Below are 13571 nucleotides of genomic sequence, written 5' to 3' on the forward strand. Positions count from 1 at the left end.
TCCTTGGATGGCTCCCTGGTTTGAAGTCCTGAATTTTAGGGAAACTTGGCAGTCATTGAGTAAGGACTCCTCGTGTGTGTGTGTGTGTGTGTGTTGGCAGTCATTGAGTAAGGACTCCTTGTTTGTGTCTGTGTATTGGCAGTCATTAAAGTAAGGACTCCTCGTGTGTGTGTGTGTGTGTTGGCAGTGATTGAGTAAGGACTCCTCGTGTGTGTGTGTGTGTGTGTTGGCAGTGATTGAGTAAGGACTCCTCGTGAGCTGCTTTTAGCCACAGATAAAACTAAACTACAGTATAGGTTCTCAGTTGAGTTGTCCCGTGTCTGTGGGGGAGGTTTAGTTGATGCATCACATTACAGGATAAGGCTGACATTGATTGACATTAGCAAAAATGAAGTGAAGTTGGTCATGGAGCAGTTTGCACAGGGTTGTCTGAAGGGTGAGATTGATGACTCCTTCACTAAGTGAAATGTGTTTGATTTTGCATGACTGGATCCAGACAGGATAATCTCAGTAAAGACACTCACAGTGCTTTAAATCTACAGTCAACTTCAATGTACTGATAGGCTTAATCTATTTTCCTTAATTATGTTGATATTTGTTGTCTGTATCTTTATGTTGCCAATAATTTTCCCTTTTGTCACACTGTGCTCTTCCCTTATGCCTTTTTTTGTAACAAAGTGTTAAAACGCGTGTGCAATTTAGTTTGTAAAATGCCAATTATGAAAGGTGAAAATATTTGTTGAATTATTTGTTGTTAATGCTGAGGGTCTGGTTTAAGCAGTTTTAATCCATTAAGAAAAATTATTTTCTAACGCGTGTATTGCGATAAAGTCATGGAAAACACAGGTACTCTGTTCTACATCTAAGTGACATGTTAACTTGATGATGATGATTTGGCATATTTATGTTTATTCCTATTTATCGTGTGTACCATATTTTCCCATGATGTACTAACCATGAACTTGATGTGCACTGCTTCTCTCTGACCTATTTTTGAAACGTTTTCCAATTAAAACTAGTGAGATTAAAGCAAAGTCTTCGGTGCTTTTGTGAGGTAGGTTTTATTACCTGTGTATGATTAAGGATTCATGGTGTTTTGTAACGATTGCAGGTACTGCTTTGAAGCAGGGAGATAAAGAAAACGGACTAATCGCCGCTGAACTGTCTAGTAATTCTCCTGGTATCCACACGAGGTCAGGACTGGTAGAGATGGCAAGGTTTGCAAAAGAAATTCAGTAGGAAATAACTATATCTGAAAGATTATGCTTCCAAAAAACCACCTCATATACCCTCACATGTGGTATTCTCCTAGGCTATATATACATCTACACAGGCTAAAGTACAGTAGGCCTACAGGCACAGTTGGCCAATTTGTATTATTTGTATGTATGCAGGCTTGCCGTTGCGCCTGATGATAGGCAACATTTTATATGATGCCTTATACAGAAATGTAAGATGGTCTATTTAAACAGGGTAATTGTTCAGTATCCAGGGAATCTAACCATAAGGCTAGACTGGGATACTTGACACGGTGGCACAAAATGGTATTTGGAGGTTTTCCGGTCGTGGATATATTTGGAAGCGGCAATTCTATTTGGATTGCTGACCGAATCTGTAGGCCTTCCAAATTGGGTCCATAAATCCTATGTATAGACTTGTGGCAACCGAGTGAGACCCCATGCAGCTTGTCCACCTGTCCACCTAGTACAGCACAGATTTAGGTACAAGCGGTAGTGGTTACGTAGGCTACTTTAATTTGAAGTAGGCAGGCTGGGTGTGCACTGATGGTGACAAGTGATGTGTATGACCTCAATAGTACAAACTTGTTTATGACCACAGCGAGTTTCTTAAGTGCCTATCCGACCACATATACATTTACTTGGCCTTACTCGTGTGTATCAGCATCTCTGTGCCAAGTTATATCTCATGAAAAATTATTCAAATAATGTTTACCTTTTTTAGTGTCAACACAAAATGTTATTTCAGTCCATCTTACATAGGCTGCTTGGTCCAAAGAGGGATTGGTTGATTCATATTATCATCCATTAGCAGCACAAGGGGAAACTTCAGGTCATTAATGGTATAATCAAACAAAGCAAAAATGCATGTCACATCACATCAAGACAATATGCTATTTTCCCTCTGTACAGCTTCACTCACAGGACTCCTTATCAATCATATAACTCCTCATCTTAACATGCTCCAGCATTGGTCCTCATGACAATATGAAGCTGAGGAGTATTTTTTCCTGATCACCTGCTGCTGTTGTTCCACAATTGAAATGTGGAACTGTCGCCTTCACTGCATGGTAATTTAGAACGTTGGTGGGCGCCTTTTCTTGGAAGAGGTGAAGCTGCTCCGACTTTGGAACAATTCAATAATTGATGAATTCAACCGACCCACTTTGCTCTGCTGAGCGCATTGGGGATATGCCGTAATAATAAATTAGCTCCAGCCAAAATGTGTACTGAAGGGGGTTTCCGTTTGCGTTTTCTTGTTATGCAAATACATTTATAGGAGCAAGCAAAGATGATCATGGGTTTGTTTTTGAGGGCATGTGTATAAAATCAAGTGCGCTCTCTCTCTGCGTGTGTGTGTGTCTGTGTGAGACAGAGAGAGAGAGAATGAGAGAGAAACTGTCTGTGTCTTCTTAAGTGAGTGAGTGCGACGCGTGTTGTTGGCCCACGTGTGTGTGCATTAGAGAAGTTTGAGTCTTTTAGGGTGGGTGATGGGGAGAGAGGCTCGTCTGAGGGCTGTCCTTGTCAAGTTTATGGGAGAAATGAGGATTTAACTGGGAAAGTAAAGCTACATATTCAGTATGTTGTATAAGGCCACTATTGCAAACACGTCTCTGATTGGGCTTATTATATTTCCCCATAATATAGGCTGCTACATAGGCCTAGTACTAGGCCTACAGCTAAATATCTAGCTAGCTAGTTCAACGGACTCTAAATTATATAAATCTCTTTCTCTTTCTCTTTCTCATACAGCCTACATAGACTCAAACCTAACACACCCAGACGGTTTAAGGTTTCGCGGGTGTAATGTGCACGTGGTAACCTACGTCATTGTGAGATCAGCACCATGGACAGCGGCGCTTGTCAATAAACACCAAAACGGCAAATTTCTCACCCGATAGCTCACACCGGAGAAGAAAATTGAGATGTTCCTGATCAAATAGCGATTGGCATGTGTGGCACTGAAGATTTGCAATGCCAGAAGCGTTGACTGCTCAATTCAATTGGAATGTCGTCCATTTCAAAGACCATACGAGAAGAAATAAGTAGGCAATATCATGTATTCATCAGTGGCGTTACCACTTTAACTGACTTGGGATGTGTAGTCGTCATGATTCTCTAACAGGAACATTTGCAGCGATATTTCCTCTACAGCCTGTCCTGTCCGTTTTGTTTTTCTCTTTTCTCGCCGTCAGTCGTGTGAATGTTGGCCGGGCTCACAAGGAACTCGTGATGGACATCAAATGGAGACAAAATGTTTTGCTGTTGTCCGATTTCCTGCTAACCCTTCATTTATAAAATGCAAGCTCAATGGATTCTGAGTTGGGTCTCTGGGTTGTGGATGGGGGTGGTCGCAGATTGTACACCAGCAGATCAAGAGAAAAATGCAGGAGACCAAAATAAGAGAATCGTCATGATGGGATGGTAGCTGGGATGCTACCAGAGAAAAAAACAAAAAGGACCATATTACGTTCAAAGGAAAGTTTATCCCTAATTATCCACACAATATTGGATTATGATAACGGAAATTGTTCTGAGAAATGACTTTGTGGACGTGATGTTGATGCTGTTCGTTCTGGCTTGTAAATGTCCTTTTATATATTATGCCTCCTCGTTGTTCAGTTCCTCGTTCGCCCGTCTTCACATATTCTTCTGCTTTGGATAGCACGATAATGACATATTGAGATTACTCTGACGACCATGCTTTGAGGGCTATTTAGATATTGAACATGGACATCGGATGCAGAGATATCCAACTACAATATTTATATTACTATTTGCGATTTGTTGGTGATTGGTTTGGCCATGGTACTTGGATATTGACTGCTTAGAGTGCTGGTCCACCGAGGGGGAAATCGTTCATCCGCATTGACTTAGATACACACATACCATCACAGAAAACAGGACTATCTGGTCTTTTGAATCTCCCCAAATAAATAATCTGGCAAAATTTGGGTTTTCCCCTGTGGTTTACCTGGTTGCACAACCTACCACGTATTCAAGTATTATTAACAACAACAATAATAATAATAATAATAATAATAGACGCAAATTCCGCCGAGTCCCTTTATTTTCACCACAAAGTACCGTTTAATCAAAGATGTTCAAGTACCGGATCCGCACGTTTTTCAACGAACTGAAGGTACTGGTTTTTATGCGATCCGGTTCTAGACACTCTGATACCGACGTAGACCTAGATAGACGATCGACCATGCGGGGACTCGGGATGGGCGGCTGCGGATGGCCACCCTTTGTCGACTGCTCTTCTCGCAATGACGAAGAGGAGTATTACGGAAGTGCTCCAAGGCCCAGGAGCCTGGCGTTTGAGGAGAAGGACCCCAAGCTGCAGGCGGGCCTGGATGCAGTGTCCCTCACAAGCAGAGGGAGCGGTATGCACACGCCCCAGTGCCGAATCTGTTTTCAAGGACCTGAACAGGTACTGTCCCAGTTTCGCTTCACACACGCCACACCTCATTGGTCCAACTGTGCTTCAGCATCGCTTCCCCGCTTAGAATTTCATTGTTTGTACCTTCTTCAGATTGACTCATACCTATTGTGTGCCACGTCGTTCATGCTGTGCTTCACGAAATGTAGGTCGTTAAAAACATTCTGCACTGTTGTGTTGGCATTTAGGGGGTGACAGCTATATTAGTCTTATTAGACTATTATTCTGTTCTCATTATTCTGACGTCTTGGCCACATAACCTCTTCTCGAACCTAATTAAAATGTGCTGTAATATGATAACCAGCGATTTGGGTTGCCTGTGATAAACATATCCAGGTTACTGATTTGCATAGTGACAGAGTTGAAGCACCTGTCAGTTAGAGTCACTTTTTCGCATCGTTTTAAAAAACATCAAAAGTAATATTATCGACTTCTCTTGATTATCTTACATTGCTGTCTTCTACTTTTTGTTCCTTGTTCAGGACATCTTCAACAGAATTTGAAATTGGCAACCGAATAATGAAAGAAACCATAAGGGAAAAAAATAAACAATGTCAGTCATAAATGTTAAAGATTTGATTTGTAGACTACAGAAATCGATTTCCCTAATATTTAATGGCAGATTATGGAAACAGGTGTTAGTAAAAGATTGTCAAGAAGAGACTGTCACATACCTCAGGCAGTACTTCTAAAACAAGATAACACTCCCGTGGAAGCAGCCAAACCACACTCACCCCTCTCAACACTGATGGCCTCTTCCCATTATTCAGGCCCTCAATTGATCTGAAGATGATTGCTGAGCATTGTGCCTAATATGTTTAGCAGGAGGAGTAAGTACAGTATGTCACTCAGTTTCAGGCTGGAAAGGCATCACACACATCCCCTCATGCGGGCCATTGTTAGAACAATGAGTGAAGCTCTGATTCACTGCCAAGCAACAGATGCGCTGAAAACCTGTTCCTGCCGGACTAGCTCTCTATACAGCATGGACTGAGGCTTAATTAGAGGAGCTGTGATTGCAGTCACAACACAGATAGGCATTTGAGCCATCACACCTTCCTCAATGACTTGCCCATAGATGACTTGGTCATCAATGTGGCTGATTGGAATTGTAAATCAGGGCCTCTGTACAGTCTAGTGAGCCCACATGAGAGACTTATTTGGTGGGACAGTACGTCACTCTATCTCTCTCGCTCTCTGTAAGTGTAGTTGTACATGCACTGAATTGAAACCTCCTGACAGGTCACACGCAACAAGCAACCGAACTATGTCTTTGCAGTGTGCCCAATTACCTTTACAAGCATAATTACCCCATACTGGAGGAGGTATGAAATATTAATCGCGATTAGCAGCCTGTCATATCTGTCAAGTGCCAGAGCAGTTCATCACTGATTCCATTTGACACATTTGCAGCCAGAGGGTAACACCACCTCTTTCTGGCTGTGTTGTCATCCATCTCTGAATTTTTTTCTCACTCTCCTTCATCTATCCAATCAGTGCCACCAAGAGTTTTGGGGTAATTCTCCCAGCACTCGCTCTTCTGTCAAGGTATCTGGTGGCCAGAGGGCCATTCAGTTACAGTATGTATCTACTGTCTGTTTTTGTGAGTATACACAGTATGCATGTTCATGTAAGCGTGCACCGTATCATAATCGGAGGTGGTAGTGGTGTAGGAGGTGAAGCGGTCGTCTGGCAACCAGAGGGTTCCCCGATCAGGTCCAGCTCCTTCTGGTGTTGTGTCCCCAGTCAAGCTGGCTAGATCGCATTTTAGTGCTTGGAGGAGTAGAAAAGTGCTAAATAAATGTAGTCCTTAGGATTTAAACTTTAGGCAGTGGACTGGCTTGCTTGGATTTAAAACTACCTTTGCTGTGTTGGTTAAACTCTAACTGTTCCTAATGCGAGAAAATATGGTGATATATTCCTATTCCTAAGGTTTTCTTGTTAGCATCAATAAGCTGTGTAGTAAGAAGTAGCTGTCTGACCTATTGTATGTGTAGGCTACACTATGTCTTTAATCACTGAGAAAAAGGCTGAAACATAAGAGGTGATGAGAATATGTGTGTACATAGCAGCTGAAATGTGACCTAAGTGAGGAGAGGGGAGTAATGTTTGTTGTTCATTTCAGTTCCTTTTATCCAACTATATTGACAAAAGATCATGATAACACATTACAAATTTTGAATTTATGTTGTTGTTTAGTGGCGAGATTATGCCAGAGATTTTGCAGAATTTAACTATTTGTTGATCTTTCAGAACACAAATGAGAGGTTCAGAAGAAATTCACATTTGAAGTATCTGAAAACCTCAATAAGCATACTGTATACCGGTAAAGCTTTTTTTAGTGAGGTACACCGTTATAAGTAATGTCGTTACATAATCTTAAATTACAAGAACCTTTTTTCCCCCCTTATCTGCTAGCATACCCTCTGAAATATCTGTTCAGTATTGTCTTGGAAATGGTTAGCATGTTCAGTACATCAAGACAATGAAAACGTCTATAGTCATCTAAATAGAAAAGCCACACTACTGACTCATACATTATTGAGATGCGTATTATGTAGTCCTGCCTTGGGCCTTTTTTTCTTTGAGAGTCAGCATACTGTTTTATGATTACATGATTATCCAAGCACAGAATCAATAAAGAGTTTAAAACCGTATGGTTTTTTCATTGCGATTTGATATCTCTCTCAGCACTCCACACTCATGTCTCCTTCTATAGAGCGAAAGTGGAGTGTTTATGCAGCATGTCTGCACTGGGCTTCAGACTTAGCTGAAGTGAATATCTTTGTCAGTAGTGTCGGGGGCCATTTAATGTGCAGATAACCTTAATCAAAGGCGTTCAGCCAGAGCCCAATGAAAACATGGCAGATGAGCGAAGTAAACATATGGGACAAGAGGGTGTTGTTTGGTTGCCTTGACAATCTGGCTGGCTTGAGTGTCTGGGACTGAATGTCAAGAAGGGTTCAGCTCTGGGCCTCCTGGGGCCATTACGGTGAGCAGCAGACGGTGAAGTCTTGCTCCAGGTGTCATGAGTGGACCCGATCGACCGGCGGTCTGGGTGGAACACTAATCATGGAGGAAGTTCAGTTCTCATTCACCTGCCCTCTCCTCCTCATTCCTCTTCTGCTAGCAGCCATTGCCCACGTAATTCGATGAGGGCACACACCATTGGGAAGCTAACAAGCTGTGCCCAGTTACCCATTCACCAATTCTGACAAGACTTCAATTGATTCAGTGACTATGACTAATGTTACTATGACGTACATCTTTTTTGTTTGCCTGCAATGTGTCCTTCCACAGCATCAGTTTTGTTCATCATCTTAAAACTAAAAGCACAGTACATAATTGGCTACACTAAATTATTTTATTATACTGCTTTGAATGTTGCAAAAAGCTCCATTGATTTGAATGGGCCACCCCAACGTTAGGAGGTCTGATATTTCTTGGTCTGAAAATTCATGACCGATGCCATTGGGAACGGGTTTTGTGCTTCTAATTCACATCTTTCATATCATTCTGCAAGTAGTCCGTTCACTTTTCGTAATGGAAATGCATTGTAACTTGAGGGATAATGTATAGTTCACTGCACGTCAGTGTCCTGTTCGTCCCATCGGGATTTATTTTCCTATACTGACCGGCGGACTATACATTATCCCTTACTAAGCACTTATAGGCAGATCTCAGGGTAGTCTTTCAGAGACAAATATATGTGCCAGGAGACAACAGTATTGAAATTTGACCGAAATATGATTGAATTAAATTAACTGAATTTTTATTCTAAACCACATGTAATAATCTCACAGAGTAGCACTGATGATTCAACTATGAAGGTGAAATATTGGTCATTGCCCCATTGATCAGTAGCAGATTTTTTCTTTTTCTTTCCATACACAAATGTATACTCACCCCATGTCACAGCGTGCATAACTGTATCTGTAGGCTCCCTATGATCTCCTTTACATCTAATATGAACTTAAAATCATCCTGCCACTAACAGCGTTGGTATTTACTTTTATAGTCATATAGTATTTGTTAGTAGGCCTCGGGTGACAAAAATAATAATAAAAACACTGAAGGTGATGGGGAGGTCTAAGTGCATGGATAAGAAGATGAAGTTGGCCACCATTTCATCACCTCTGCATCTCCTTTTTCTTATCTTAATCTTCAAATATGATCATTATTATAATCATGGTTCTGGGGCTAGTGATTTTTAGTGCCTGTCTGACAATTTATCACCATCACCACCACCACCAAAATATTTAGGAGCAGAAGCCCTAGTTGTCTCAAAATGTTTGTGGAATCAGACTATCAAAAAGGCTTTGACGTGCAAACATGCTGTTAAAATGCAATGTCTTGTGTTGCTCATGTAGGGGGAGCTGCTGAGCCCATGCCGCTGTAAAGGATCCGTTTGCAACACTCACCAGCCCTGTCTGATTCGCTGGATCAGCGAGCGAGGATCTTGGAGCTGTGAGCTCTGCTACTTCAAGTATCACGTGCTTGCCATCAGCACCAAAAACCCACTGCAGGTAGGTTACAGATCTAAACAGTAACGTTAGCGTAGGCAGACATTTATATTGAGTGTGTTTGTGAAATATAAGGTATGCCAAAGCAAACGAAACGCGTTTTAGCGTTTTTATAATGCGAAAGTGAAAGATTCTGCATCAATGCAGAAAAACAACGCACTTGAATAATAAACATGTCAACCGAATGTAAACAACTCTAACCCATCTCAATGCAATATACAGATGTAATGCTGAATGAAATTAATCTACAGTTAACACTAGCAACAGCCTATAGGCTACACGATAGGAGTGTGTCAAGTGTCAAAAATCCCCAAATAAATGCAGGAATGTTCACAAATGGTGAGCGGTTTGTAATTGCACCTTCGTACGTCTGTAAATAAATGCAACAGCGATACCATTTGTGAATCGCTTGACATTTATTTGTGAAACCTGTGGAATTTATTTGTGAATCACAAAATACAACAGATAAAACAGATTACACTGTAGGAAATACCCGTAGCAGCCAGAATGTTTTCAAACTCCTTACAAAAGACATAGCAAGCTAAATAGCATAGTGTTGTCAGAATTGAAAACCCATATATCTGCAGGGAAAACTTGAACTGTTGCAATACCTACTTCACTCAACGTAACAGATTCTCACTAACCACTGTTAGTTTGTACTTTTATGTGGTGTATTTTTAAGTTGTCATACAAACACAAACATCCCCCAGTCACCATCATCATTTTGGCAAAGGAGCTTTTATTAGGTCTACATTTCCCTCAACTGTCTCCCTCTTCCCACCTCCACCCTCCTCAGTGGCAGGCCATTTCCCTAACAGTGATTGAGAAGGTCCAGATTGCAGCCATCATCCTGGGTTCGCTGTTCCTCATTGCCAGCGTCTCCTGGCTGGTGTGGTCCTCGCTCAGCCCCTCAGCCAAGTGGCAGCGACAGGACCTGCTTTTTCAGATCTGCTACGGCATGTATGGATTCATGGACATCGTGTGCATAGGTGAGGGCCCACTTCAAATACATATTTGGGATACTGATGTGTGGATTTAGTAACAACAAAAATCATTAACATGGTTTGCCCACCTATTGTAAGACTAACTGATTGCGTTGTTGTAATTGTGTGTCGTATATATTGTAAATTATGAGTATATTGTTATACTGTTCATCTTAAATATTACTGTTATGATTATTACAATATCATCCTACCATGACAATATTAGTAGGGTAGGAATGTATGTCTGGTTTTGATTATTTGTTCTTCTCATCTCTGCTCAGGCCTTATAATCCATGAGGGCTCATCAGTGTACCGAATATTCAAGCGCTGGCAGGCGGTTAACCAGCAGTGGAAAGTGTTGAACTATGAAAAAGCGAAGGATTTGGGGGACCCGGTGAGCTCGAGCAGTAAGGCAGCGGGGCGTGGATCCCGCAGCAGCACCCACGGCCTGAGCAGCATGGGCCGGGGGCGGGGGCGGGGGCGGCGGGGCCAGAGGCTCAGGACTATCCTCAACCACCACTGTGGCTACACCATCCTGCACATCCTCAGCCAGCTGCGGTCGACTGACCCCCGCCTCAGAGCCACCGCCAACAGGGAGGTGGTGATGAGGGTCACCACTGTATGAGATCGCGTGGTGACCCGGGGTAATACAGGGGTAGACATGAAGCACAGGGCTCAAGAGCCCCCACAATGCCCTTCAGACTTGCCTGCTGTCACTGCGGTGTCTGTGGCTGAGTACAACTGTGCTGGAACTTGCCTTGAGCAACAATGGAGACCAGTGACGTGTACACACACACACACACACACATACACACACACACACATACACACACACACACACACACACACCAAAAACACATATACATACACATACACACAAATGCTAACACAAACCCACACACAGATATAAACAGGTGCAGACATAAACACACATACACAAGCACCCCATACACACATGCAGACACAGCCAAAATACGCACTGGTGTTCTGTTTCATGAGCAAAAAAAAAAAGAAAGAAAGGCACATTTCTTAAAAAATGAAAGACAACACTGGAAAAAATGCTGAAGTGCATTAAAGATTATGACATGTTTCATAACCAATCTTTGACCAGAACAAAGATCTTCCTGTCTCAATTCAGGACACAGCTGCATTCTGTTTTATTTTCCTCCGTGGTTGGTTTTTTAAGAAACTGTTTTTACTACCTTTGGTTTTATAAGGAAAATGATATCCAGAAAGTGGACACCTACATGCCATGCAGCGTCCTGTCAGGCAGTATCAGACCCTGGAATCTGAATGATGTTTACTGCTTTCGACAAAGCAAAGGCAACCACTCGCAAATGAACATGTCACATGTGCACAACGTATAGGGCGTCCTTGAGGTTCAAACCAAGTACAAGTATATAAATGCACACATGGGTATGGGGTGCAAAAAAAAAAAAAAAAAAAGATATGGATTACATTGAACTTCAAAAATGATTTTAGCTTTGTTCTCTGCAATAAAGATGTCTGTACATTTTACAGTGAACTTTGCATGAGGGTACAGTACTACACCTCTTTCACTCATTATCATGGCAGGTCTGTTCTCAGAATGGTGCTCGTTTGAATAAATACTATTATACATCCTGTGTTTGTGAAATACATTTTACATAGCAGAGAAAATTGTTTAGGCCAGTTTAAGCCACACAGTGTCTGACAATGCCTGGTTCCTTTTAATGAAACCTTATCGTGGTGTACGTAAGGTGCAGTAGGCTAACAGCCTGATTTTTTCTTTCAATGTCCAAATGAATTGATACAGTTCTGCCTATGCTCTGGATAAGACACCTGCTGCAGTGGTACGTGTCTGACTGCAGCTCCAGATAAACTGAGGGATAAAACTTACCAGCTGCCTTGAAATTGTGTGTAAAATTGTGCATTAAAAAAAAAAAAAAAATCCATGCCATCATCTTCAAAGAAAGGCATTTTGCATACAAATAGGAATCCTGCAGTGCTGTGACAGGACCTATGATCACTCATTTCTGTGAAGAGTTTCAAATAATGAATGACCTTTGAGTACAGGTCAGTGTAACCATGAGGGATGTGAATTTAGATAGTAATTATCAGAATAGTTTTTCAGGATAGCCTGAATTATATACAGGTCTTGGGCAGAAACGTTCACAAGATGGAGGTGCTTTAATAGTTACAGATGTAACAAAGAGTAAGCAGATCAATACCAGAATGTCATCTCAGTCATGAGTCATTAGACATATTCTAACTTTTGCAGTCCACGACTCAGTGAATGGTGTCAACCGACCAGTAACATTTTATTACGGTTTTTGTCCAACATGGAAATTATTTTTCATTTATATTGTGCATGTAATAGCTGGGCAAATTGGATTTTTTTTTTATAAATTCGAAATTGGAAAGCATTTTATTTATTGATGATAATATATTGAAATTACAATTGCCCTTCATAAAAATGTATCTAATTATTTATAGTACTAATAGAAGTATAAGAGTAGTATAGAGGTAATATACTCTCATATATTTTGATTTCACATATCAGTTAGGAAGACCATGAAAAGTATTTTTGTAATATAACTATATTACTATATTCTATAATTTAAACTAGTTTAAAACAGAGCGTGCACTGCATGAAGCTGAGGGATAAAAGAACTGAAAAGAGGATGTGACTGGTCTGGGTCTTTTGGTGTTATTGCATTTCCCCTTTTAAGCTTTATCACTTTGTCCTCAATTAACCCATCAGTTTCACAGATTGACATGTGACATTCATATTCAAAATGAGTGACATTGCTTATGTCAGCATCAACAGTCTTGCCTCACAACAACAGACTGTACTTAAGATTTATACATGTATCCTTTGTATACAGAGAATTCCCCCCAATGAGCGAACAAGTGTATCTGCTTAGTCTTACTCAGGATCTGAGCCCCAAAGCACTGGCATAGTTCCCACACAGAATAGCATTACACTCACAGCCCCCCCAAAGCATGATGGGGCCTGTTCAACTTACTTTGAACAAAAGATTCTCATCCCGGAGGACGGCAGTCAGGTAACCCAGGGCTGCTTTGAGAGTGAATCCACAGGAAATCTAATGTCAATGAGTAACCATCTACATCTTCCTATAATAATGCAGTACAGAGCTGTACAGAATTTTATAGATTATAAATTTATAGAGTATATTCCTATTGAAGGGATTGTTATCGTCATAGTGATGTTTCTGTTAAAGGTTAGATTTAGTTTCCGTAAGCTTTGGGCCTTCACAGGACTAGGCTTTCTGATGAGCATGGCCTACCTGGACCCAGGAGAACATGGAGTCTGATCTGCAGTCAGGAGCCACTGCAGGGTTTAAGGTCAGGAGGTATTTAATGATCCCTCCCCCTTTCT

At 41.3% G+C, this 13571-nt stretch overlaps 1 protein-coding gene across 1 annotated transcript; it reads left to right on the forward strand.

Annotated features, from left to right (window-relative positions):
• The first annotated feature begins 2496 nt into the window (after positions 1-2496).
• Positions 2497-11809, forward strand: march9 (membrane-associated ring finger (C3HC4) 9). The gene is made up of 4 exons (XM_012841689.3): positions 2497-4674; positions 9054-9209; positions 10003-10195; positions 10471-11809. Exons 1-4 carry the CDS (start codon positions 4339-4341, stop codon positions 10812-10814), a joined length of 1029 nt encoding a protein of 342 aa, XP_012697143.2. The 5' UTR covers positions 2497-4338; the 3' UTR covers positions 10815-11809.
• The last annotated feature ends 1762 nt before the right edge of the window (positions 11810-13571 follow it).

The sequence above is a fragment of the Clupea harengus genome, chromosome 4 (assembly GCF_900700415.2).
Source record: "Clupea harengus chromosome 4, Ch_v2.0.2, whole genome shotgun sequence".
NCBI classification, from domain to species: Eukaryota; Metazoa; Chordata; class Actinopteri; order Clupeiformes; family Clupeidae; genus Clupea; species Clupea harengus.